At 44.4% G+C, this 26,260-nt stretch overlaps 2 protein-coding genes across 3 annotated transcripts in view; both read left to right on the top strand.

Annotated features, from left to right (window-relative positions):
- The window catches only part of CDC14A (cell division cycle 14A), a 292,712-nt gene that overhangs the window by 201,963 nt on the left and 64,489 nt on the right, over positions 1–26,260 (top strand). The gene's annotated exons all lie outside the window — the stretch shown is intronic.
- Positions 214–4,155, top strand: GPR88 (G protein-coupled receptor 88). The gene has a single exon (XM_049111624.1). It carries the CDS (start codon positions 786–788, stop codon positions 1,938–1,940), a length of 1,155 nt encoding a protein of 384 aa, XP_048967581.1. The 5' UTR covers positions 214–785; the 3' UTR covers positions 1,941–4,155.

The raw sequence follows: 26,260 nt of genomic DNA, 5'->3' as shown, positions 1-26,260 counted from the left end.
TCATGCCAAGCGTGGCAAGGCTGCCTTTTTCCCTGGGTGATGCAGAGCTGAGCACCAGAGCGCTCCGTGTGGGTTCAGCACCGCGGCCAGCACCCTGGCTCCGCGCGCCGCCGGCGCTCCCCGCAGCTCCGCTCCCGCCGCGCCCGAGCCCGGCGCCCGCCCGCGCTCCTGCCGCGCCGCCCGCCCGGAGGCCTCCCCGCGCCCGCGGGCTGCTGCCCTCTGCCCGGGGCCGAGCGTGCGGCCGCCGCCGGGGAGGCGCGGGCCCCGGCTCCCGGCCCTGACGCCGGCGCAGCGTCTCCTGCCGATGCGGGGACCACGGACGCGGCCGTGAGGAGGTGTCTCCGGGCGCCCCTGCCTCCGCCACCGCCCGCCGAGGACCAGCCCCAGAGTCAGGTACCCCCGCCCCCCGCGCCCCGGCGCTGCCCCCGGCTGGGCGGCGTCTGCCTTCTGGACACCGCGGGCGCCGTCCGGCCGCCACTCCGTGCGTGTGCGCGTGCTTCGGGGACGACAGGAGCCTGCTGCCGGCGCCCCGTCCCGGGGCCCCCCGCCGCCCGCCCCGCCCGGGGGGGCCTGTCCCCGCGCGCCGGAGCCACTCCCGAGGGGGCACCCGTCCTCGGCCACGCGGCCCCCGCCCCCCGCCCCCGCTCCCGCAGGCCGCTAGTCCGCCCCCCGCGTCGCCGGCGCAGGGCCCGGGGGCCGTGCGCGCCCTCCGTGCGGGCGGCTGTCGGGATGGGCCGCGCCGGGCGGAGCTGAGGCTGGCGGCGAGGTGCGAAGAGCCGGCCAGCATGACCAACTCCTCCTCCGCGTCCACGTCCTCCACCACCGGGGGCTCGCTGCTGCTGCTCTGCGAGGAAGAGGAGTCGTGGGCGGGCCGGCGCATCCCCGTGTCCCTCCTGTACTCGGGGCTGGCCATCGGGGGCACGCTGGCCAACGGCATGGTCATCTACCTCGTGTCGTCCTTCCGAAAGCTGCAGACCACCAGCAACGCCTTCATCGTGAACGGCTGCGCCGCCGACCTGAGCGTGTGCGCCCTCTGGATGCCGCAGGAGGCGGTGCTCGGGCTGCTGCCCGCCGGCGCGGCGGAGCCCCCCGCGGGCTGGGACGGCGCGGGCGGCAGCTACCGCCTGCTGCGGGGCGGGCTGCTGGGCCTGGGGCTCACCGTGTCCCTCCTGTCCCACTGCCTGGTGGCCCTGAACCGCTACCTGCTCATCACCCGGGCGCCCGCCACCTACCAGGCGCTGTACCAGCGGCGCCACACGGCGGGCATGCTGGCGCTGTCCTGGGCGCTGGCGCTGGCGCTCGTGCTGCTGCTGCCGCCCTGGGCCCCGCGGCCCGGCGCCGCGCCCCCGCGCCTGCACTACCCCGCGCTGCTGGCGGCCGCCGCCCTGCTGGCGCAGACGGCGCTGCTGCTGCACTGCTACCTGGGCATCGTGCGCCGCGTGCGCGTCAGCGTCAAGCGGGTCAGCGTCCTCAACTTCCACCTGCTGCACCAGCTGCCCGGCTGCGCCGCCGCCGCCGCCGCCTTCCCGGGCGCCCCGCACGCCCCGGGCCCCGGCGGCACGGCGCACCCGGCGCAGGCCCAGCCCCTGCCGCCCGCGCTGCAGCCCCGCCGGGCGCAGCGGCGTCTCAGCGGCCTGTCGGTGCTGCTGCTCTGCTGCGTCTTCCTGCTGGCCACGCAGCCGCTGGCCTGGGTGAGCCTGGCCAGCGGCTTCTCGCTGCCCGTGCCCTGGGGCGTGCAGGCGGCCAGCTGGCTGCTGTGCTGCGCCCTGTCGGCGCTCAACCCGCTGCTCTACACCTGGAGGAACGAGGAGTTCCGCCGCTCCGTGCGCTCCGTCCTGCCCGGCGTCGGGGACGCGGCCGCCGCCGCCGCCGCCGCCACGGCGGTGCCCGCGGTGTCCCAGGCGCAGCTGGGCACCCGCGCCGCCGGCCAGCACTGGTGACCCGGCCGGGCCCCGGAGGGCGCCCCCCGCCCCCGCCCGCCAGGACCCCGCCAGGACCCCGCCAGGACCCCGGCAGGCCCCGCCCTGAGCCGCGGCGACGGCGGCGCCCGGGACCCCAGGCCTCCCCCGAGGGGCTCCCCGAGGCCCCTGTGCGCAGACACCCGAGTTTTAGCCTCTGTTTCTGTGTTTTAGAGAAACCCTGAAGTCGAAACACCGGAAACTTCAAGGACTTGCTACACTGACATTTTTTAAAAAAGGACAGGTTCATTTATCTCCGCGCTGTCCTGCGAAGGGAGCTGTGATAAGGCCTGGACTGCGGGGCCCCGCCGCCGCGATAAGGCCTGGATTGCGCCCCCTCCGAGGCCTAGATTGCGGGGTCCCCCCCGCCGCGATAAGGCCTGGATTGCCGCCCCCTGCGAGGCCTGGATTGCGCCCCCTGCGAGGCCTGGATTGCGCCCCCTCCGAGGCCTGGATTGCGCCCCCTGCGAGGCCTGGATTGCGCCCCCTGCGAGGCCTGGATTGCGCCCCTCCGAGGCCTGGATTGCGCCCCCTCCGAGGCCTGGATTGCGCCCCCTGCGAGGCCTGGATTGCGCCCCCTGCGAGGCCTGGATTGCGCCCCCTGCGAGGCCTGGATTGCGCCCCTCCGAGGCCTGGATTGCGCCCCTCGCCTCCCGCACCAGCACCAGCGCGCGGGCCAGAGCGGCCGGTACCGCCGCAGCGAGCGGCCTTCCGGGAGCCGCTGGGGAAGTAGCTGGTCGTGGACGAAGCCTCCGTCCTCCGCAGCCCGCACTACCCTGGGGAGCGAAGCCGCAGATGTGCCCGCCAGCAGGAGCCGCCGCTAAGACCTCAAGCCCTTTATTCTTAAAAGGGTTTTTATAAAGTCGGGCCGTTAGCCAGTGAGAAAAGAGAAAACAGATCGATTACTTGAGCCCCGTGTTCGCACGTCTAAGACTCCACACGGGCACAGCGGGTTAAAGCGGGGATTTCCCATTGTGCCCATTGACGGTCTGAGCCAGCCATGGAATTGTGAAGACACAGAAGGGGTGTTTTAGGTGCCAGTTTCATGTTTCCTATAGCATGCACACGTGTGGCTACCTTCATTTGTAATCAGTTTACTTGCCTTATGAGTGTGATCGCAGCTTTGAACATTCTGTACTATAATGGTTGCTAAGGAGAATGAATCCTTCTGTTTTCTCTTTAACATTTAAAATATCTCAATGCACATGCTATAATTAAACACTAATAATGCCATGACTGCAGAGCTAACGTTAGCTGCTATTGCATGCTCCTAGATGCTAGAACTTACTGGGCATGTGGTTTACTAAAGCAATACCCATTAGACAAGGACATTTTACTTCTTCCAGACACCAGGAGAAGTGGCCTTCAATTCTTGGAAAAGAGACACAGAGACACCCTGGCTACCTACCTTTCTTGTCTTGACCCAATTTATGAGAAACTCCCAGTTGGGACTTTATCTTGCAAGTGGAACCACAGTCAAGATGGATCAATAATCATGGTTTTGGCTCTGTAAAGCGGTCTGTGCTCTTTTAGGGTTTAGACAAGCCACACATTAGAAAGCAACACTGTTTTCTATGTAGTTCGTATACATATGACCACGACACTCGACGTTAATATTGTGTCTGTTGAAAGAGGTGTAATAGACTCCGTTATATATAGCAAACAGTTCCAGTGGGAATCTGTCTTAAAATGTATGGTTCGAGGCTGGTCTTTGGTTTACCAAATTTATTTAGAAATAGCTGAGATGCAAAATCATGTGAAGTCACTTCATAAAATTAAGGTGGGGAAAAAAGTAATTTAAGATAATCATCTATTAGCATCATGACTGCTAACTACATCAAATCTGGGGCCGAGCAACCTCAATTACCTGCCTGTGTGATTCAGAACAAAGAACAGCTTGCTCTGTTGCACTCTTGAACATTGTGTAAGTTAGGACAGCGGGAACATGCGTGCATTTGAATAATTGCACTTACTAGGGCATTTGAATAATTATGGGAGGTGCAGGAAACTTAGACATGTTTGTAGTAAAACGAAACAGATTATGTTCATTACCAATAACAGGTCAGCAGTCATTTTATTAATCTATCCCCTTTGTGCATGTACCGTTTCTCTCTCACTAAGGTTTCATCTATTCCCATTTTCCTTGATTCAAAGATTTAATTATGATTCAAATATTTAATTAAAGTTCAGACAACTATCTCTCTGAGTGTTTTTCTTCTGTCTCTGGTCTTCTTGCATATCTCCTCGAGAACACTGTAGCAGAGGACACTGTATTCCACAGCAGTAGTGATGAGGGTAACTTCTTCGTTCTGGCTTAATTTTATTTCTAGTTTCTCAAATTATTTCTACCTTATATAATCAAATAGGGTCGGATGCCAGCATTAAAAGGAAATGGATATGATTTGCTTTCTGTAAACATAACTGAATTAGGGAATAGGTTGCAACAGCAACAGAGAGCTTGCTTTGGGGCGGTGGGGCGGGGTGGGGGGGGACACTTTTTCTAAATCTCTATTGAAGTGGTCTTCTTTTAATCAGCCCTTTATTTTTGTTTCTCACTGTGGATGCGGCAAATGATTGCTCCTGCTGTTCCCCAAAGCACTTGCGACACATATGAACTTAGCTTTTCAAATACCCGGTATCTTCCAGCGTTTCTGGTGAACACTGAGAACCACCTTAGGCTGGCTCGGTGCCATTTGGGAGACCTCCTTTAGGTTATATTTACTGGTAATTAACTCCACAGGACTGATTCACTTTTAATTTCGAAGTAGCAATGATGTGTCTAAAAATGCCTTACCAGGGCAATAGCTGGAGTGTTGGAGTTATTGCTTTTACGAATTAAGTTAATGGAGATTGTGTTCTTATTTAAATGAAACCACATATTATCCACTCAGGAATAAAATATCCTAATTGCTGTTGTGGGCTGCTCTACTTTGCCTTTTCTACTTTTCTGCTTTAGGTATATGCCTGTTAATACATATAGCACCCGCAGTCTAACCCCCCCCTTCCCTCCCCCTTGCACTTTAATGGTTAAATTCTAGGATGTAACAGGTGTTAGTTACTCCTAGCACTTCTTCCCTCCAAAATGAAGTACGTTCATAAACATTAACTCTGTCACACAAAGGCATCCACAGGTGGTTTTTGTTTTAAACACTATAAGGCTCTAACTTTCTGATAGAGAAAGCCCTGGAAAAGATCTGCTCACCAAGAGAATGTTGGTCTGCTTGGGCCTCCTGGTCCAATGCATCCCTGTCCTTCTGATGACAACCATATCGATCAACTTCGCTCTTTCACGCGTCAACTTTATTCCATTCCTCCAGGCACTCAGACGATGCTCATCTGGCTCTTTGGCGGTCCTGGGAGCTGACTTGACAAAAGACATCAGTTGCATAAGTTTGAGAACAATTGTAGATGGCACTTACTTTCAGAGGCGTTTGTGGGTTGTGGGGCAAGAATGGAGCTCCAGATGGGAGTTCTTGGTCTGTAGGAACAAAGGTGGGGGTGGGGGGACCCTTTCTCTCTTCCTCTACTCTCTCCTTTGGTACCTTAGGGGCCTCACACCTATGTGAGCAGCCTCAGCCCCACAGGTCTAAGCTCTGCCTGCATCCACCTGTCAACCAGCCACCTGCTAGAGCATGTCCTAGAGATGGCCCCAAGACATTTAGACAGGAAATTCCAGGGTTCCAGGTACCATACCAGGACTTGTTGAGGAGGCACAGGCTGCAGGCAAGGACCTTTCCTTGGGATTTCTTTCCCTCCGGAAAGGAGAATGACCAGAGGTGGGTGGGAACAGGCCCTTTAAAGCGTGAAACCCAGGTTGGGACCCACGTGTCTCAAGTCGAAGGTGGATACTGCTTTCACGGGGGTCCTCCTCAGGTAGCCTTTCCTGGCTTCTCCCACCTGCAGGAATTCCTTAACCAGGTGCTCCCAGGGACCTATCCCAGGAATCCTATCAGGCCTGGGGGGGGGGGGATGCTGAGGAGGGAGTGGAAACTGTGGAGGTGAAACAATGATGCATACATGGGGCGTGTTACACGGGTGTCGTGACTCGTGTGCATATTTGCAAACTTTCGCAGTGAAAGTTGAAAAAAGTAAAGCCAAATTCTGAAAAAAAGAAAGCAAGCTGAAAAGAAGGAAGGAAATGAAAAAGTAAGGAAAGAAAAGTAGCTAATGTGCCTAAGGTCATGTAGCAATTAAACAGAAAAGCTGGAGCTTAAACCTTTTGTCTGACTCCAGAGCGTGGGAAGTCAGCACTGTGCTATAGGATGAAATCAGGAGTTTTCATTGGGGTGTGCAATTCCCTCCACGGTGTGACTATTCCCTAATCTCCCCGATTACTTTCGCTCCTCCTGGCATCCTTCGCCATAGCCTGGTTGGTCCATACATTGACGTCAAAAGTGCCCCATGGTCTGTGTCTGAGCCTTGTTCATTCAGAGCGCTTCCTGGAATGTCTTGGAGTCTCCTCACTTACCCAATCCTCATCCTTCCTTCCCAGAGGTTCACTTAGTTTCTAGGTCCTCATGAAAGCCCTGCCCACCCCCATTCCCCAGCCATAAGCTCTGCCTCCACAGAATTCCTGGGCTGCTTTATTCTCTGTCTCTTCTCTTCGTTTTAAGATGTGTGTCGTCTTCAAAACTAGGTTTTAGGGCAGCTCGGGTGGCTCAGCGGTTTAGTGCCTCCTTCAGCTCAGGGCGCGATCTTGGAGACCCGAGATTGAGTCCCACGTCGGGCTCCCTGCATGGAGCCTGCTTCTCCTTTTGCCTGTGTCTCTGCCTCTCTCATGAATAAATAAATAAAATCTTTAACCACCCCCCCAAAAAACTAGGTTTTGGTTTATTTTTCATTCCTTTGATTTTTTGTTAGAACATATACTGCCTTTTATCTATTACTAAGCAGTTACCTGAAATATGTTAGAAAATTAATATATGTTTATAGTTAAAAAGAGTAATTTTGAAAGAAAAAAAAGATCTGGTTCTTTCCCTCGCACGTGTATTTTTCTCTTAATGAAACAGACCCAAGAATAAATTACATACCCTTGCAAAAGGATATCCCAGAGTAGCAATGTAGGGGTGAACCATGTGCATAAATCACAAGCTGTCAGTGCTGTCATTCGGGGGAGATTTACACTCTTGTTATCCAAGTTCTTTTGGTATTCTGAACAAATACTCAGTAATTATACATACAATTATTTTGCAGGGCCTTGCATAGAAAAACTATGTATTTTTGATTTCTAAAATCCTTAGACATTGCTAATCAGTGACTATGCTATTTTGCTAGAATCCCTGGAGAAATAACTGTGGGAATGTTTTTACTTTTCTTTGTCAGTTCACTGGATGGTAGACCTGGAGATTATCCAGTCTAGCTCTGTGCTATTTTTATTAAACAGCAAGTGTTTAATTTTTTATCTTTTCTTGTATAAATTAGACCCATTTCTCCTTTTTCTCTTCTCAGGTAGTAGGAAACTACATCGCCTCCTTTGTACAGATATTCTTCTTTTAGCCACATGAAAGTTCTATGAAAAACCAACATGATTGAATTAAAAAATTTGCCCTTATGAAAGTTTTACTTTATGAAAATAAGTTTTTTCTGTATGAAGATAAAGGTCTATATTCATAGAAAATTTGTAAGATATAGAAACATAGAAGAGATTATATTCTCCAAAGTTTCACTTACCAAAGATTACCACCCTAACATTTTATTGTGCTTATCTACTCTTTTTAAAATTTCTTTTCCTATGCACACTTAATTGTGCATAATTACAGCCAGAAATACATACTGACATATATCTATGTGTGTGGTATATATACTATATTTAAAAAGTGTAAGCAGGAGAAAGATGTTTTAAAGAGGGGCCTAGTGATAGATAACATTTGCCACTCATGCCTGTAGCAATTAGAATATCTTCACTATGGGGTGCCTGGATGGCTCAGTTGGTTAAGCATATGACTCTTAGATTCAGCTCAGGTCATGACCTCAGGGTCATGAGATCAAGCCCCATATTGGGCTCCACACTGGGGCTGGAGTCTGCTTGAGATTCTGGTTGACATTCTATCTCTCCCTCTCCCTCTGTCTCTCCCCCCGGCCTCCAGGGTCTCTCTCTCTCCAAAGAAAAGATGGGGGGAGAAAATATCTTCACTACAAGTAACAGACTACTTAGCTAAAAATGGCTTAAACAATGATTGCATCTCATCATCATAAATGAGACGTCTACAGGTAGGTAACTCCATAATTTGTTAAGTAGCAACCTGAAGTCTTCAAGGGCCTGGGTTCTCTGCATCCTTCTACTCCGTCGACCTCAGTCTTTGTTGCTTTATGGCTCCAACATGGCTGTTGTAATCACATAATAGCACAGAAGAGAGGGAAAAAGACTCTTCTTGCTTGTCTCTCTTTTTCTTTAGAAAGGAAACTCCAAGAAGCTCCCACAAGGGACTTCTCCCTCAAGAGGCTAGAAGTAGTCACATGGGCACCCCTAAAGGAAGCTGAGCTGTGAATATCTGGCATTAAAAAAAATTCATCAGGAGAAGTCTATCCAGTGCTCGTTGACGTACGTGATTGACGGTTTGCCATTTATGCTGCTCTCTACCCACTTGGTGGATCTTACCTCTTTTTCAGAACTTCTGGCTGACTGCGGGTTAAAATCAGTAACAACTTCCAGTGTCTAGAAGTCATTTATTTTAAGTCTGTTGGGCTGAAATAGGATCTTCTGTGACCCTTATTACTTAGCTTTTAGACAGTGAACAGATGGAGCATGTTAAAAACTGCAATCTCCCAGGCCTCTTTCTGTTTCTATCCCTCTCGTGGTGGTTTTCTGACTGTAGAAAAGAGAACTGCTGCTGGGGAGGAGCAGGCCAGGAGGCTAGCGCAGCCCCCTCCACCTCCCGACCTCCTCAGCCGTCAGCATTCATTCAGTGGGATTGTTCCAGATTATGGTCAGAACATACTGGGGCCTGCAGGTGGCCAGCAAATAGCACCCCTCTTCACTCACTGACCATGAAATAAATAAGAACATGAAATGTACAAATGATGAAGGGCAACGTCATCCCTATAATATAAAGGCCAGGTAGGAGAATGCAAGTTCGTGTGAGTGCCACAATGAGCTCGCTGACTTCCTCCTTGCCCACCTAGTCTTTGGAATAAGCAGGCTAACTAGCTCTCACTGGTCCCTGTGGAGAGGGAAGGCCAAGCAGATCACATTTCTTGGGCTCATGATGTTAAATTAGCTCCTCCCCATTGAGAAACCTGGCTAGTGGCTATTGCCTATTCATCAGTTACTTCACTTTACCCCCAAGAGGTGGACTAGGAGATGCAGCAGGACCAGCAAAACTGTTTTCTCTTGGAGACCAGACAACGACAAGAAGGCATTCTCCTCCAAAAGCATATACCTTACGATATGGAAACAGGCTGCCGTCAGGAGGGACAAGCAGACTTACGGTGGAGTTGCCCAGATGCACCATGGACCTGCTTTCTGTCCAGTTTTATCAACTAGAGGAAATCCACCCTGGTTTCTGGCAATAGGTAAACGGCCAGTTGCAGCAGGGAGTGTTAACCAGGTATCATTTAAGTTGGACACTAAATGCGAACCTAAGCTGTAAACAAGTGCAGTATCTAGATCAGGGAAAGAATATTTTTTGCCATGTTCCAAAGTATACTTGAAGAAGGAGATGCTCAGTTTGGAGAAGAGAAGACATTATGGAAAAATAAGTTTCTTTTTAAATATGTGGAAGGTTCTCAGAGTAATCATGCCGGCTTCCACTTACTGATACCATACTGATAACTGTGCTATGTACTTTATATGTGTTACCTTATCTGATTTTCACAATAATCCTACAAAGCGGGTATTACGACTCCAGTTTTATAGTTGAAAATGCCGATTGTTTGAGAGGAAGACTGGCTCAGGTTGGCCCAGCTGGTGAGGGAAAGAGCTGACGATTGACCACCAATCTGGCGGCTGACTCCAAAGCCTGGGCTTGTAAACACAGCACCCGGTGGCAGGGGAGGGAGAAAACATGTATGGTGGTATGGTGTGCAGTTCGAGAAGTAAAATTTGGCTCAGTGGGTGGGAGATAGATTTCAGTTTAATATGAGAAAAAAAACTTCATCTCAATTATAGGTGCTCAAAATAGTATGGGCTGTCTCAGGAAATTGTGATTTTCCTAACACTTGAGGAATTCAAGTAGGGTGTGGAGGACTAACTCTGGAAAGGATGTCTGTATTATGTGGGAAGTTCTATCAGATCAAATCTGAGATGCCTTTCAAATAGACTTTCTAGGATTACATAATATTTCTTCTGCTTGGAGGTGACAAAACCTTTGTTGCCCTGGGCTTACAATATTTCGAATGATAATCAGAAAGAATGTGTTTGGCAAAAACTTTACCCACAACAGCCCTAGAGAAGCAAGGTTAGGTGACCAGGGATGTCCCTCCTTGGGCACTGGAATGTGACTATGCCACATTTTGGGTGACTGTGCCCTGTTGTTCTCTGTTGGTCTCCTCTTTGTTCCTACTTCGTTCTCAAACATTTTGATGGGCTGTAGGCTGAAGAAGTACATTGTACTGGAAACTACTCAAGCTACATATCAGGGCTTTATGTGCTACTCAGTTCACTTACGACTATGTATGACACTCGAAGACTGTTTTTGTGAGTTGAACGATAGAGATTATTTGGATGAGAGATGAACTACTATTGGCTCCTGTGTAAAAGGTACCTTTACTGGGCACCGGTGTGGCTCAGTGGTTGAATGTCTGCCTTTGGGTCAGGTTGTGATCCCAGGGTCCTGGGATTAAGTCCTGCATCGGGCTCCCTGTAGGAAGCCTGCTTCTCCCTCTGCCCATTTCTCTCTCTGTGTGTCTCTCATGAATAAATAAATAAAATCTTAATAAAAAAGAGCTACCTTTGATGAAAATTCCTGGCTGAGTTTCTCATGTGACAAAGTCCCAAGAGACTTTAACCAAAGTCTACTTGTATGTTTAGAACTGGCACAGCAGACTGACAATCTGGCTCCTTTTAATGTTTTGACACAATGAGAGAGAAAGACTGAAATACTAAAAGTTGCCAATACAAAAGCTTAGTACAGAGCTATTTTGGAATTGTTGGAAACTAATAATAGACTGTAGTGTATATAACCTAAAATCTTTAGACACTGTGCTTTCCAACTTATTTGAACAAAAAATTTGAAACTTCTCAATTTATAAGCACTGGCATTTCCTGGTATGAGAATATGGAAATGATGCAACTTACCTTCCTGTTTTACTTGGAGCCAATATGGCTTTCTTTATTATCTTTGTCATTGTTATTGTCATTGTCGTCATGGCTGTCACTATCCTCATCATCATGAGCACCATGCAAAATTATTTACCAACAGCTCAATGCAGAACATTGAATTACCTATAAATTAGCTTTTTCTGTTTAACAGACTACCCCCAGTGACTTAAAACAACAGTGACTCATTGGCTCATGATTCTGTGGGTTAGAAAACTGGATGGGGTCATTCGACTGGTTCTTCTTCTGGTCAGCTCAACCCACTCTTGAGTCTGCCATCAGCTGGTGGTCCATGGTCCACACACCTGTCTGACATTCGACTAGCTAACCGTTGGCTGGGCTAGCCCAAGCTTGTTCACCTGATGGTAATCTCAGAGTCATGTGACTGCTACTGCTATATTTGCTAATGTACACTGACCAAGCAAGTTATAGGACCAACTCAGATGCAAGGGGTAGAGGAATATAATCCATCTTTTGGTGGGACTATCTTCCAAGCCACATTGCAAGAGTGTAGATACTAGCAGGGAAAGGATTTGTGGCCTTTATTGCAATGGACCACAGTTAATACATCATCCTGTTCTTAAGGGTCTCAAAAATTTCCCTATGGAGCTAGAACATAGGTATGAACAAATAACTAGCTCCATTAAGAATATGTGCCAACAAAGTAGAACAGAGCAGGGAGCGATTCACGAGGTCAGGATTCCTTCACTGACAATGTGGGATTTAGAAGAATGCGGGTGAGGGAATGGTATCGCAAACACGGAGAAAGGTGGCAAAGGCATTGTATTGGTGTTCTATTGTTGCTATAAGAATTACCAGAAGCTTTGTGGCTTGCAATAACTCAAGCTTCTTATTTTACAGTTCTGCAGTTCAGAAGTTCAGTACGGCCTCACCAGGTTACTTACAATCAAAGTGTTGGCACGCTGCGTTCCTTCCTGGAGACTGTAGGGAGAATCCATTTCCTGCTCATTTGTGTTGTTGGCAGAATATAGCTCCTTGCAGTTGTAGGAATGAGGTCTGTGTTTTGTTGCTGGCTGTAAACTGAGGACCATTTTCAGCTCCCAGAGGCTGTCATTTTCCCTGGCTCCTGGTCTCCTTCCTCCATCTTCAGAGCCATTGATGGTGAGTTTCATCCTTTTGTCTATCTCTGACCCATCTTTCTGCCTTCATGGCACTTTTTTCAGGACTCATGAGATTAGATTGGGCCCACCCAGGTAATCCAGGATAATCTCACCTCAAATTCTTTAACTTTAATCTTAATACAGAGTAACCTTTGTCTTGTTAATGAACATATTCACGTATTCCAGGAATTAGGACGCGGCATCTTTGGGGGGAGTTCTGCCCACCAAATACATGGAAACAGGACTGTACACGGTGTGTTTGATTGAAAAGAGTAAAGCTAAAATAGGGAGAAAGAGGTAAAAGGTGAAATTGAACTGAGCTGATCATACTCCTTCTACCTATCCTACTTTTGGGCCAACTTTATGACTGGCCTTTTTAGGCCTATGCCTTCCTTGACTGAACATAAATATTTTGGGCCTCCTTAGTGATTCTGAAACTTTTTCTTCATATCCTTGTAAACCAAAAACTGTATACCAGGTTTCAATTTTTAGTGTGTGTGTTAGAAAATGATATTTTTAAAAATAGAGAATTATACTTCAAATGTTTCAATATGCTTAAAAAGCTACACATGCCCTCCCTGCATCGCTCTACTTGATCTACAGGCCCTCCGTTGTCTTTCTACTCCCCAACACCAGGAAATAGGATTCTCTCTGTGCGACAGCTCATTTGTGCTGATGCCATGTTGTAGCCAGTAACTTTGACCTTGTCTACATCACTTGTTAAAGCAGGAAGTGACCTGACTTGTACAAAGCACACCCTCATTTTCAAGACGTTAGGTAAACCGCATCTTTGGTGGGAGCCTATAGCTCATTTTTATATGATACAAGCATATTTACAAATATGGTTTAAAAATCCATAGTTCTATGATGCCAATTTCTTATTAATCAATTGTGTCATTGTGGAACATCATGTCCCAGACTCAGAGCCAAATTTTTGTTTTGTTCTCTTTGGGCCGAGTTTCCCCTGTGAGTGTGAGTTTGCAGTGTCTTTACAAAAAGTCTGAAAGACCATCCCTATTCTCAGGAATAGCATCAAGCAGCCCAGTAAAGGCTCTTTGAACCTCTGAGCTGGGGCGGAGATTAAAGGAGAAATGCTCTCTGCCTTAAAGACTGTTTTCTTTCTTCGTAAAAGCAATCAGGCTTACTTTACTCTGAAAAATGTTAAGAACAAGAGAACTCATTTGCAAAGATGAAAACCTGAAAGCATAAAGGAATGGTAATTTGCTGTAGCTAAAAATAGACCCCACCTTGATGCATTTATGTCACGTGGGTTGTTAGCAGGGCTGTCCAGGCTTCATCTGCAAAGAGATGATGTCAGAGCCAGCAGTCAAGAATCAGTTTCAGTTGGTTTTAATGTGCTTTGCTTCCAAGTGGAACACATTGTAGTGATTTCTTCTTTAGACTCTCCCCACAGACATAAGGGGAGGCATAATTATTCCATTTTTGGTTCCAGTAATTTATTGTGAGACGACGTATACCTATGCAAACTATACAGCCACAGTCCCTACCTCCAGGGGACTTAGGTCCAGGAAGGGAAGAGAAACACGAGATAAATAACTACACATTCTCTCGTTACAGTTGGGAAAAGGGCCAAGAAACAAAATGGGAAGTGCCATGAACATTCATTAATGGAAGAACTAAATTGGTTTGGGTGTCAGTAAAGGCCTAAGAAAGTGACATTTAAAAGTCCTGCATAATAAGTAGAAGTTAATCGAGCGATGCTGGGCGGGGAGCTGGAGGAGAGAGAAGTGAACTCCAGGTGCCATCCAGGCAGCAGTCTGCAAACTCCGAGCTGATGGCCATATTTCCACTTTTCACTTTACTTCTATCCTTGACGTGGAAACGGGAGGCCCAGAAGCTTCCAAAGAGTCGTTCTAGGTGAAAACACACTTGCCTCCACAGAAAGCTTCCTGGGAGAAGCAGCAAGCAACCCCTTGTGCCACTCTGTGAAATTGGTTACATCAAGGGGCACCTGAATGGCTCAGTCAGTTGAGTGTTGGAAACTTGGATTTGGCTCAGGTCCTGATCTCATGGCTCCTGAGATCCAGCCCCATGTTAGGCTCCATGTTCAGCAGAAGTCTGCTTGGATAGTCTCTCCCTCTACCCCTTCCCACTCTCTCTCTCTTTCAATAACTAAATAAATCTTGAAAGAAAGAAAAAAGAAAGAAAGAAAGAAAGAAAGAAAGAAAGAAAGAAAGAAAGAAAGAAAGAAAGACACATTACCATTAAAAAGATTGCTTACATCATCACCATTTTTTCAAAGAATAGTTTTCACTTTGAAGAGATGAGGGATCCCTGGGTGGCGCAGCAGCTTGGCGCCTGCCTTTGGCCCAGGGCGCGATCCTGGAGACCCGGGATCGAATCCCACATCGGGCTCCCGGTGCATGGAGCCTGCTTCTCCCTCTGCCTGTGTCTCTGCCTCTCTCTCTCTCTGTGACTATCATAAATAAACAAACAAAAAAAAAAATTGAAGAGAGGAGAAGTACAGAGCTAAGGTTTCAAATCAAGTGTTCTATTACAATAAACATGTCACATTTAAAATATTTTTTTTGTTTTTATTTTCAGGCCAGTCTCTGGTGTGATTGCTCACCCTGCAATACTACACTACACTCAGCCCAATGGCCGTGTCCTGAAACTTGTTATCACCTGCAACAAAATCTTAACATTCAAAGAAGCTTGTCTTTGGCCACAATCTTATGTCTTTCCAGATCTCTCCTTGAATACTATGTCTATACACGTTCTTTGATTTTATGAAAACTTTCCTCCATTCCTGAAACTCTCCATATTTTCCCAAGAGCCCTCTCTTCTGCCTTCACTTTCTTTCTGATCTGGCTTAGACAACCTGGTCTGTCACTTCAAACCCCCTTGACAAGCCCTCATCTCAGCTTGACCCATTGTATTCCTTTGTGCTCACTGGCTTGAACCCAGTCATGCCATCCAAATGTTGGCTTTCCTGTATGTAGGCTGACAAATGTTCATGAAGGGAATCACACAATCACAAGGATGAATGCTATTGTGAATCTACCATCTTCAGGTTTGAGTCAACTATCAAACTGATTTGGAATTTATTTTTCCAGTGTCAGCCTTATTTCAGAGCTCCCACCTCATCACCTCCCTGTTCATTCTAAGTCATCTTAAGGGGACTCTTGCTCTCTGTCAAATTCTCCTTGTGCAGCTAGAGTGAGTTTTCTAAACTTAACACTGATCATTGCATTTCTCAGGCAAAACACTTTGATGACTAGCTACTTGACCTTGGCATGGCTTACATAGCTCTTCATGATCTGGTCCTTTCTCCAACATCATCTTCTCACCCCTCAACGCACGTCTTATTCACCATGGCTCAGTCCCATGGAACTCATTCCTAGGATGATCGATGCTTTTCTTAGCCTCTTGAACATCACAAATTATAGCATTCATTTAGAAATCAGGCAATTGCTCCTCTTTCTCTACATTTTCTGGCTTCAGGAAATTGTTTCTGACGTCCTTAAACTGAATCAGACACCCTCCCTAAATGCTCTCCTAGCTCCCTGGGATTAAGCTATAGCTTTTATCTTGCTACTTAGCATTATTTTTCGTTGTTTACCATTCCATATGCTGCTATAGGCCATAAATTCCTTGAAGGCAAGGGCAATGCCTTGTCCAATGACTCATCACCTACTACATACTAGACACTAGATAAATGCTGGAAGCATGAAAGAGTCAGTTGATACTGGGACACTGATCTCTTCACTGAAGCCATCTTGTCAGTCCCCCCCCCTCTCCTGTGTCTTCAGCCTGGATCCTTCACACCAGCACTTCAATATGTTCAAGCTGATTCTACAGCAAACAAATTCTTTCTTGGTAAGGTATCTCCATTTAGCTCCTGCTTTATTTCTCTTTTTACCTTGGTAGCCAAGCTTCCTGAAAGAGGTATTTTCTCTAAGAAGAGAAAATTTTCTTTTGTTCACCCAACCCACTTTCTCGATTCACCAGACTCTTGCTTACCAGTGACATCTTTGTTGCCAAATATAGCGATCACTTATCTCACTTAAATTCTTGGAAGCATTTTACCCTGTTGTCATTCTTTCTGCTCCTCTTTTGTCTCCTTGGTGACTTCGCTTCACCTACCCACCCCTTAAATGCTGGTTCTCTCAGTGTTTTCAGTCTTGGCACTTTTATATTCTCAGTGCCCTCTATGTCTTTGAGCGATATTATCCCTACCAGTGATTCAAGCAACCATCCATATCCTGCTGGTCTTAGCCCAGATGTCTCTCCGGAATTTAAAACCTCTGTTTACCACTGGTATTGAATATATACACTTAGGTGTTCCACCAACCTTTAAATTCAAATTGTCTAAATCTGAAATAATGAAAATTCCTTCCCAAACTATATTTTGTGCATTTTCTACTTTGGTAAATTGCATTGCAGTTATTTAACTCCTCATTCTCTGTCCTTTCTCCCCTTCTCACCAACAATCCCCAAGATTTGTGTATTTTCACCCCAGAATCATCTCTTTTCTTTCCTGTGGTTTCCATCTCCAGTGAAATCATCCATCTGCTCTTGCATGTTGTCCATCTTTTCTAGTAGAGAGTTTAACCACTGAGCTTTCAGTTTCAGCATTGCTTTGTCTCTTGGCAGTGTGTGGTTTTCCTATGCTTTGTAATATATTTTTTAAGATTTGTATTTATTCATGAGAGACACACAGAGAGAGAGAGGCAGAGACAGAGGCAGAGGGAGAAGCAGGCTCCCTGTGGGGAGCCCGATGCAGGACTCGACCCCAGAACCCTGGGATCACACCCTGAGCCAAAGGCAGATGCTCAACCACTGAGCTCATCCCTGCTTCCTAATATTTTGTTAAAAGCTATAAGACAGGAGATTCTGAAGCAGATTGTTTTATACTTGGAAAGGGGCATCTCTTTCCTTCTGCTAGGCCTTTGGTATGGGGATTTGAATTAATTTAGTTAGGACCTAACTAAATAAGTAAGGTTGAGGCTTACTGTTCCTATAGTTGCCCTCTGCACCCGCAGGCCTCAAATGCCTCTGCGGTGCTACCTCGTGTTTCTGCGGGGCAAGGGGGGGGTGCTGCTTTGTCAGTGGGTATCCACAATATTTGCTCCATCCTCAGCTTTAGGTCCTCCTTTTGCACTGAACCCACAGTGGGCCTGTCTCCATGCTCTTGCAAATCTCCCAATGGTATTCCACTGTTTTTTTACTCAGTGTTTGCTAATCTTGAGTGGGAGGTAAGGCGGGTTTTCTGTTCTGATGAAGCTTCAGTTTTCAGCAGGTACTCTGTTGCTGGGTCTTGGGGATGTCACCTTTCCAGTGCTCCTACCTCTTTCCCAGTTGTAGTTCTAGCTCCATCAGGTTTCCTGCCCTCTGCCCTGGAGTAGAGAGTTTTTCCTATAATCTTCCCCAGCTGCAATGGTTTTTTACCAGAGCCCCAAAAGCAACAGTCCTTCCTATCACCTTGGACACCAGGAACTGTCAGCTCTTTTTCTCTTCCTCCTTTACCTTTGATTCTTCTTCACTGGCTTCTGTTCCACAGAATTTTAACACGCTCAAATCTTTGTCCTAACAGCCAAAATTATTAAATGAGTAGTCTGTACTCCCTGAATCTGCTTTCTCAGTCCTCCCCCACTCCCAACACTTTCCAATCTGGCCTCCGCTATTTCTGTGAATTCCCTTTGTCAAAGTTTCCAATGGCCTCCTTGACACATAATCAAATAGACTCTTTTTTTTTTTTAATCAAATAGACTCTTGACTGTCTTTATCTTCATTGGTCCGTGGTCAGTGTTTGGCACTGTAGACTATGATCCTCAGAGACCATACTTGACTTTCTGCACCTTTCCCAGAACATCTCTGCAAAATAATGACCGAGAAGCAGGAAAATGAGTGCCAAGAGAGTAAGCAAGCCGGTCACACTTCAGTAAGCAAACATTACAGTCACTTATTTATGGTACAGCATAAATTTTTCTTAAAAATTAAATATGAGGATGATTGGAGGCATCTGGCTATTATAAGCAAGTACTACATAGTGGAGTCCAAATGGGAGGGCTTTCTTTAGTTATAGTTACTCCCATTTATTTATCATTCATATCTATTATTGAATTCAAAATTCTGATTTGGTGTGCTTTATTTGTAGTTTGAATTAATGTGGAGTTAATGTCTTATATACTTTCCAAACCTGAGACAGTGGGTTAAATTTCAAACATAATCTCTTTTGTCTACTAATTCTTCTGAAGCTTTATGACTCCTGTACATGTGTTTGGTTGCTAATCTCTAGGGGTTCTTCTGAACACCGGTGACCAGAGAATAATATTTCATTGAGTAAAGGTGCTATTATTTATTCCCTTTGAAGCAAATTAGCACAAACTACCTCAGCACGTAAAGATAACATTTCTGACAATGAAGCTAATTAACAGACTGGTTTTCATATTGCAGGCAAACTAAAACACGATTTGAGAAAGCCATTATTCTTTCTTCTATGAGTTGATACCTGAAAAAATAAAAATAAAAAAAAGACAGGTGGGACAGTGGTTAAAAGCACTGGCTTATAAGTCCAATAGTCACTGGCTTCACCACTTATTAGCTGTGTGACCTTGGGCAAGTTAGATAACATGTCAGAGCTTCATTGTCTAATGCATAAAAACAGTAATTCATAGGATTTTTGTAGTGTCTGAATAATAATTTTGCCCAATACCTGACATATAATAAGCACTAAATAAAGGGTAGCTATTATAAACTAGAAAGATAGATACTTAGTAACAATATCATGAGACATTTACTATATCAAAATGAAATGGCATGCACGTTCAAGGATAATTCAACAATGGATCCCAGCCTCAGGCTTGACAATTCCTCTCAGTTTCAGGTTAGCCAAATTTAGCCATAAGTATTGTCTGAAAGAATTGAAACTAGTACTTCCATTTGTTCCCAGCAAAATTGAGGGGAAAGTACAGAGATTTCCCGTATACCCTACATTACATGTAGTTCACTGTGGTGTTGAGTGTTCTACGAGTTTGGACAAATATCTAAAAATCCTCTGTACTAGTCCTATTTAACCCTCTAATCCATCCCCAAATCCCTGGCAACCACTGATTTTGTTACTGTCTTCATTGTTTTGCCTTTTCCAGAACGTCATATGATTGGAATCATGCAACATTTAGTCTTTTCAGATTGGTGTTTGTCACTTAGCAATATGCATTTAAGACCCCTCTGGGTGTTTTTATAGTTCAATAGCTCGTTTCTTTTTAGTGCTGAATAATATTCTGTTGTTTATTCAGTTTATCCATTCACCACTGAAGGACATCTTAGCTGCTTCCAGGTTTTGGCAATTATGAGTCAAACTGCTTATAAACACCTGTGTGCAGGTTTTTGTGGACATACATTTCCATCTCCTTAGGGTAAATACAAAAAGTGTAAGTCTGACCACGGAGAGGGCTTATGCAGGATCCAGACCAGCCATAAAACAGTGAGAAGAAAGCAATTATTCCGTTTATTCTATTCAAGGCAGTGTGGTGGCCTGAGCACAATTCATTTTAAAGGTTCAGAAAGGAAAGTTCTGTGAAGTTGTCAGGAAGCCAGTAAGCTTAAATTAGTGATTGGTGACTCCAAACTCAGTGCTCTGGACCTTCAGTAGAATGGCAAGGAAAGGTTTGTCAAGTTTCTTTAGCTTCTGGCTTCATTTTGTGATATAATATATTAGTCCATTTGCACAATCTTCTCACTAAAACAACTAAAGGCTTCATGGCAGTTTTGATAGGCTTAAGCTGGGAAATAAAAATAATTTTGAGATTTGAACTCTGGATGAACTTCACATATTTTTAGCAGGCTTTTGTGGGTATTTAGCAGAGCCTGTTACTGTTTTTGATTAAGACTGGAATTTCAATTGCATTTTGGATTGTAAAAATGTATTTTCATAATTTCCTCCTTCTCCCACCCCCTCTTCCACTCATTGCTGCTTGTCTTCTGCACAATGATTTTTTTTAAGGTAGATGCTTTGGGTTACTTGATTGGAGTCCATACCTGATAGTGGCTATGGCATCCGCAGCTCTGGCAACAATGTGCCAGTTGGCTGGCCATCCCTCTGAGACCTTCCCACACAGATTAGTTTCAGATGTAGCACTGTAAAAGCAGGCTCTGGTTGGAAGAAAGTTGTAAATAAAAGTGACAGCCTGTAATTTCCTCCTGTCTTTTGTTTTGAAATTTGCAAGCAGATTATTTGAGATGGTAGTAGGACTTTCCAGATCTGTCCCCTTGAGAAAGAAACATAATTTACTTCCCTTTTCCTGAATTCAAGAGTAGCTACACTCTCCTTAACAATTATATGTATTTTTTCCAACTGTGTTGTTTATCACAAGTTCTGTCTTGTGTATCACCTTAAGCAGCAAAGTAACTTCATTAGTATTACACTTCAGAAAAAGAGAGTTTGTGCATTTTACTAGTGTATAAAAATAAGCATTAACTTATAGTGTTGAAGGATGCAGAAAGTCAAGTTCTCTGTGTAAAGATAGAGCCTCATAGGGAAGGTTATAAAATGGCCACACCCACACCCACACCCACACCCACACACACACAGAGGCAGTCCTAGGTTAAAGCAAATTAAGAAATTGCCTATACTATACCTTGTTAGACCTCAAGAACACTCACTTCCTCTACTATAAAAATACTGACTTTTGATTGTTTCCTGTGGACATGTAACATTTTATTCAAATGAATACAATTTAGGCAAAATTTATCATATAAGTGAAAGTTTTTTTTCCAATTGTTCTTAAAGCAGAAACATTGTGTTTTGGGATTTTCGTCTGCAAGATCAGTGGAGGTGAATATTATCAGATATCCATTTAGAATAAATAAGTAATTATTTATCTTGATAGAATATGAAATGTTTCTTTTTTTTTTAATCTACGATAGTCACACACACAGAGAGAGGGAGGCAGAGACACAGGCAGAGGGAGAAGCAGGCTCCATGCACCGGGACCCTGACGTGGGATTCGATCCCAGGTCTCCAGGATCGCGCCCTGGGCCAAAGGCAGGTGCTAAACCGCTGCGCCACCCAGGGATCCCTGAAATGTTTCTTATAGAACTGGACCCCTCTTGCAAATGTGCCTCCCCAGCCATTGTTTAGACCAATTAGATCCCACAGTAATATGAGCATTTCAGTTTGTCATTTCCCTGATGGATCACTCACCCCAGAGATGCTGGTTTGCTACAATTGCTGGAACTCAGTGATTGAAGTGTAAGTGTAGCTTTATAAACACCTTAAAACAAATGAAACACATTAAATCAAATTATATTGAATTAAGTCAAATTGTTCACAGTAACTAATAAATAATAATAAAGATGTGGCCATTAAAAGAAAAAGGATTATGACTAGTAAAAAGATGTTCAGAAGGAAATGAACATGCATGAATATGATATGCAATAAGACAAGAAAAGGAAATAAAATATATACAGATTGGGAAAGAAAAAACTATCTTTATTTGCAGATGACATGATTTGTTTTGCAATTTAACATTTTAATAAAATCATTTATTTGATTAATAAAATCATTTAATAAAATGCTAGCATCTAGGCTCACACAAAAAGAACTACAGTGACTTGAATTTCAATTTTTATATTCAGCAAGCTTCAACCCATTCTTACATGATTTTTGAAATCTTATTTACTAATTGAAAATATTGCTTGCTGATAGAACTTGTTCTAATGCTAGTGCTAAATGTACAAATCACCAATACAATAAAGATGACCATGTTTTCGAGGATTGCAATATGCCACCAAACATTCATTGAAAAAACCCACACACAATTAAACAAAACTCACACAAAACACAAATGCATCAAATATCTGAGAATCTGGACACTTCAATGTTTTGAAGTGTTTCATTAATATTTTAAAATGAAGGCATCAAAACCTTGTCATGATTTACTCCCAAATTGCCAATTTTGTTTTTATTGACATCAGAAAGCTATGGCTACACTGCTAATGCCAGGTGTGCTTATTTTGACCAAAGAGTTTAGTATGACTTAACATTGAAAACTCATACTACCCTGAAATATGTAATTTTATGCATATGGTAATATTTGACATTCAAGCACCAGTATTTTTGTATTGTCTTCTGGTCAAGTTTCTTTAAACTTTCAAAGAATAACTTTTAGACTTACAAAATAAATATTTGTCAAGATGCTCAATAAATATTACATAAAGCTAATAGCAAAAAGTATCAAGAAATCTGAACAAATTTCCAAAGAATTGACAAAACAAAAACCAGAAACTCCTGGAACTAGCAAGTGGTTATAGCAAGGTTACAGGATACAAGGTTAAAATACAAAATGTCAGGGCCTCAGTCAGTTAAGCATCCAACTCTTGGTTCTGGCTCAGGTCATGATCTCAGGCTTGTGAGATTGAGCCCTGTATTAGGCTCCATGCTGAGTGTGGGGTCTGCTTGAGATTCTTTCTCTCCCACTTCTACTGTCCCTTCCCCTGCTCTCTCTCTCTGTCTCTCTCAAATGAATAAGTAAATAAAAGCTTTAAAAAAAAAAACCCAACTGCTCTCCTATAAAGTAAAAATAAACCATTGAAATTTGAAATTAAAACATAGGACCATATATATTAGCACTAAAAAATGAGATTCTTAGGTATAAATCTAACAAAACTGAAGGAAATCAAAGATCTAAATAACTAAAGAAATATTCCGTATACATGGGTAGGAAGACTCACCATTGTCAAGATGTCAGTTCTTTCCAGCTTGCTCTATAGATTCAGTACAACCTCCCTACACCCCCAAATCCCAGCAATTTATTTTGTGAACATTGGCAAACTGGTTGTGAAGTTCAGATGGGAAGGTGAAAGACCAAGAACAGCTAATGCATTGAAGAACAAAGTTGGAGGACTGACGCTATGCAAGTCTTTCTATAAAGCTATAGAATTATGATAAAATTCATGTTGGTGAAAGAATAGACAAACACATCAATAGAACAGAAAAGAGAGTCTAGGAATAGATCCATACAAATATAGTCAACTGATCTTGACAAAATAGCAAAGGCAATTCAATGGAGATAGGATAGCATTTTCTTTTCTTTTCTTTTCTTCTTTTTTTTTTTTTGATAGGATAGCATTTTCAACAAATTGTGCTGAAATAACTGGACATCTATATGCAAAAAAAATTAGAAGACTTATTCCTTTCACAAAAATTAACTCAAAATGGATCATACACCTAAATGTAAAGCATAAAACTATAAAACTTCCAGAAGATCACATAGAAGAAACTCTATGTGGCCCTAGGTTTGGCAATGAGTTTTTAGATAAATACGAACATCACAAGCCATGAAAGAAAAAAAAATTGTTGAGTGGGACTTCATTAAAATGAAAAAACTGTTTTGCAAAAGACACTGTGAAGAAAATGAGAAGACAAGCCACAGACTGGGAGACAATATTTGCAAAATAGATATCTGACAAAGAACTTGCGTCCCAAATATATGAAGAACCCTTAAAACTCAATGAAAACATAACAAACAACCCAGTTTAAAAACAAACAGATACAAATAGATGCCTCACCAGAAGATATGCAGATGACAAATAAGCATCTGAAAAGCTGCTCAATAGCATATGTCATTCAGAAATTACAAATTAAAATAATGAAATACCACTACATACCTAATTGCATGTCCATAATCTGAAACACTGATAATACCAAATGCTGGTGAGGATGTGGAGCAAATGGAACTCTGATTTCTTGCTGGTGAGAATACAAAGTGGTACAGCCGCTTTGGAAGATAATTGGGCTATTTCTTACAAAACTAAACATATTCTTACCAGACGGTCCAGCAGTTGTGCTCCTTGGTATTTACTCAAATAACATGGAATATTATATCCATTAAGAAACTTGCATATGAATATATATAGCAGCCTTGTTCATAATTGCCAAAACCTGGAAGCAACCAACATGTCCTTCGATGGAGAAAGAAAGGGTGGTACGTCCATACAGTGGAACATTATTCAGCACTAAATAGAAATGAGCTGTCGAACCCTGCAAAGACCCGGAGGCATCTTACATACATTTTGCTAAGTGAAACAGGTCCATCTGAAAAGGCTACATACCTTGTGATTTAAACTCTAAGGCAGGCCGGAAAAGGCAAAACTATGGAGGCAATAAAAAGAGCAGTGTTTGCCAGGGGTTTGTAGAAGGAAGGAAGGAATGAGTGGGTGGAGTAGTGCACATTTTAGGGCACTGAAACTATCTTGCAGGGTATAGTCATGATGGACACGTGTCATTATGCACTTGTCAAAACACTATAGAGCTGTCAACCCTACTGTGAATTATGGACTTCAGTTGATAATAATGTCTTAATATTGGTTCAGTTGGAATACATTTACCATACTCAGTACTCAGGCAAGAGGCTAATAATAGGGAACACTTCGTGTGTGTGTGTGTGTGTGTGAGTGTGTAGTTAGAGGTGGGCATTGACGTGGTATATGAGAACTCTGTGTGCACTCTAATCAATTTTTCTGTAAACCTAAAACTTCACTAAAAAATAACATCTATTAAAAACTGGAATCAGGGGTTGTGGGAGGACAAAAGCAGATGATTTGGACCTAACGCAGTTTGCTTCACCTAGAGGTTAACCGGCTCTGACTGCGGCTCCTCCTACCTCATGGCCTTGACTGGCCATGTGCTACCACCTGGGCCTGGGAAGCTGCTCTTGCAACCCCTCGTGGCCACCGTAATCAACCAGTGATCCCTAGTGAGGAAGTTTCTCTCCAGAAGTCTGGAGAAAATCCTTCCCGCACCGGTATCACACTGTTTTGGGCTTCTTGAAGCTACTGGGCTCCTGTCTTTTTATGTTTGTTTGTTTGTTTTTTAACCCTGCACAAATTTTCCCAGGACAGGAGCAGAGTGTCTATGTGACTTTAGCCAAGGCCGTTCCTAAGAGGCCCTGTCTCTTCTGAAAATCAACTATGCTCCGGGAAGCTCTTGGCATCTCACCCTTAAAAGGTGGAGGTTGTGTCTCCAACCCAACTCTCTTTCAAGTTTGTTCCATGGTTTTAATTCCTGGACCTAAGCATTAGTGAAAAATACCACTCATCTTTTACAAACAGAGAAAACAAAAGTGTTTAAAAATGGGTCCTCTTTGCTGTTTCTTGCAAGAAGCCCTAACATTTTCTAGTGACCCTGGTCACTCCTGTGGGGACAAGTTGATCTGCCCCTTCCTTGGACCCTCTCATCTCATATGAAATGAGAGATACCACACTTATCCCTTTAGCCTTTTATCCTTTTATAAGAACAGGTCTTTTCTAATAGCATCAAGGGATATTTGGCATCAGTTCACAGAAATTGCCCTTGGCCATTGAACAATGATTCTTGATGTCCCTGAGTCTCATTGAATACCCTTTTATGGATTTATTATTTGTTAATTAATTTGCACTCTTTCCGAACCTAATTACTGCGTGGCTTCCATTGTACACTTATAAAACTCATCTCAACAATACAGATGAAAGGGTGGTGGCCTGCCCTAGTCTTAGGCTTTTACTTCCCTGAGTATACCAAGCTAGGATCATCTTTCCATGTTAGACTTTCTCATGGAAGACTTTCTAATCTAGAAAACCAGCTAATTGACCCAGAGGTCAAATTTAGAGGTGATCTGTAGAAATATGGACCATCTCCTTAAAAACTTAGTTGATGTTTTAGGCAGATTTTCCTGGTCTGGGAAATGACAAGGTGTGAAATGCTGAGTTTGTAAAATCACGTATTTGTTTGAAATTCAAATATGTATACAAAAGTGAGAGTATAATGATGTAGGGTGACTTTTATGTGGCTCACAGGTAGGATCAAGTGGTATAGTATAATAGGGACCTCAAATAAAGGGGGCATGAGGTAGAAACATAAGGATGGTGTTGAATAGGGGTGCCTGGATGGCTCAATTGGTTAAGTGTCCAGCTCTTGATTT

The sequence above is a fragment of the Canis lupus genome, chromosome 6 (genome assembly GCF_003254725.2).
Source record: "Canis lupus dingo isolate Sandy chromosome 6, ASM325472v2, whole genome shotgun sequence".
Lineage (NCBI taxonomy): Eukaryota > Metazoa > Chordata > Mammalia > Carnivora > Canidae > Canis > Canis lupus.
This window is presented reverse-complemented; position numbering and strand designations above follow the sequence as displayed.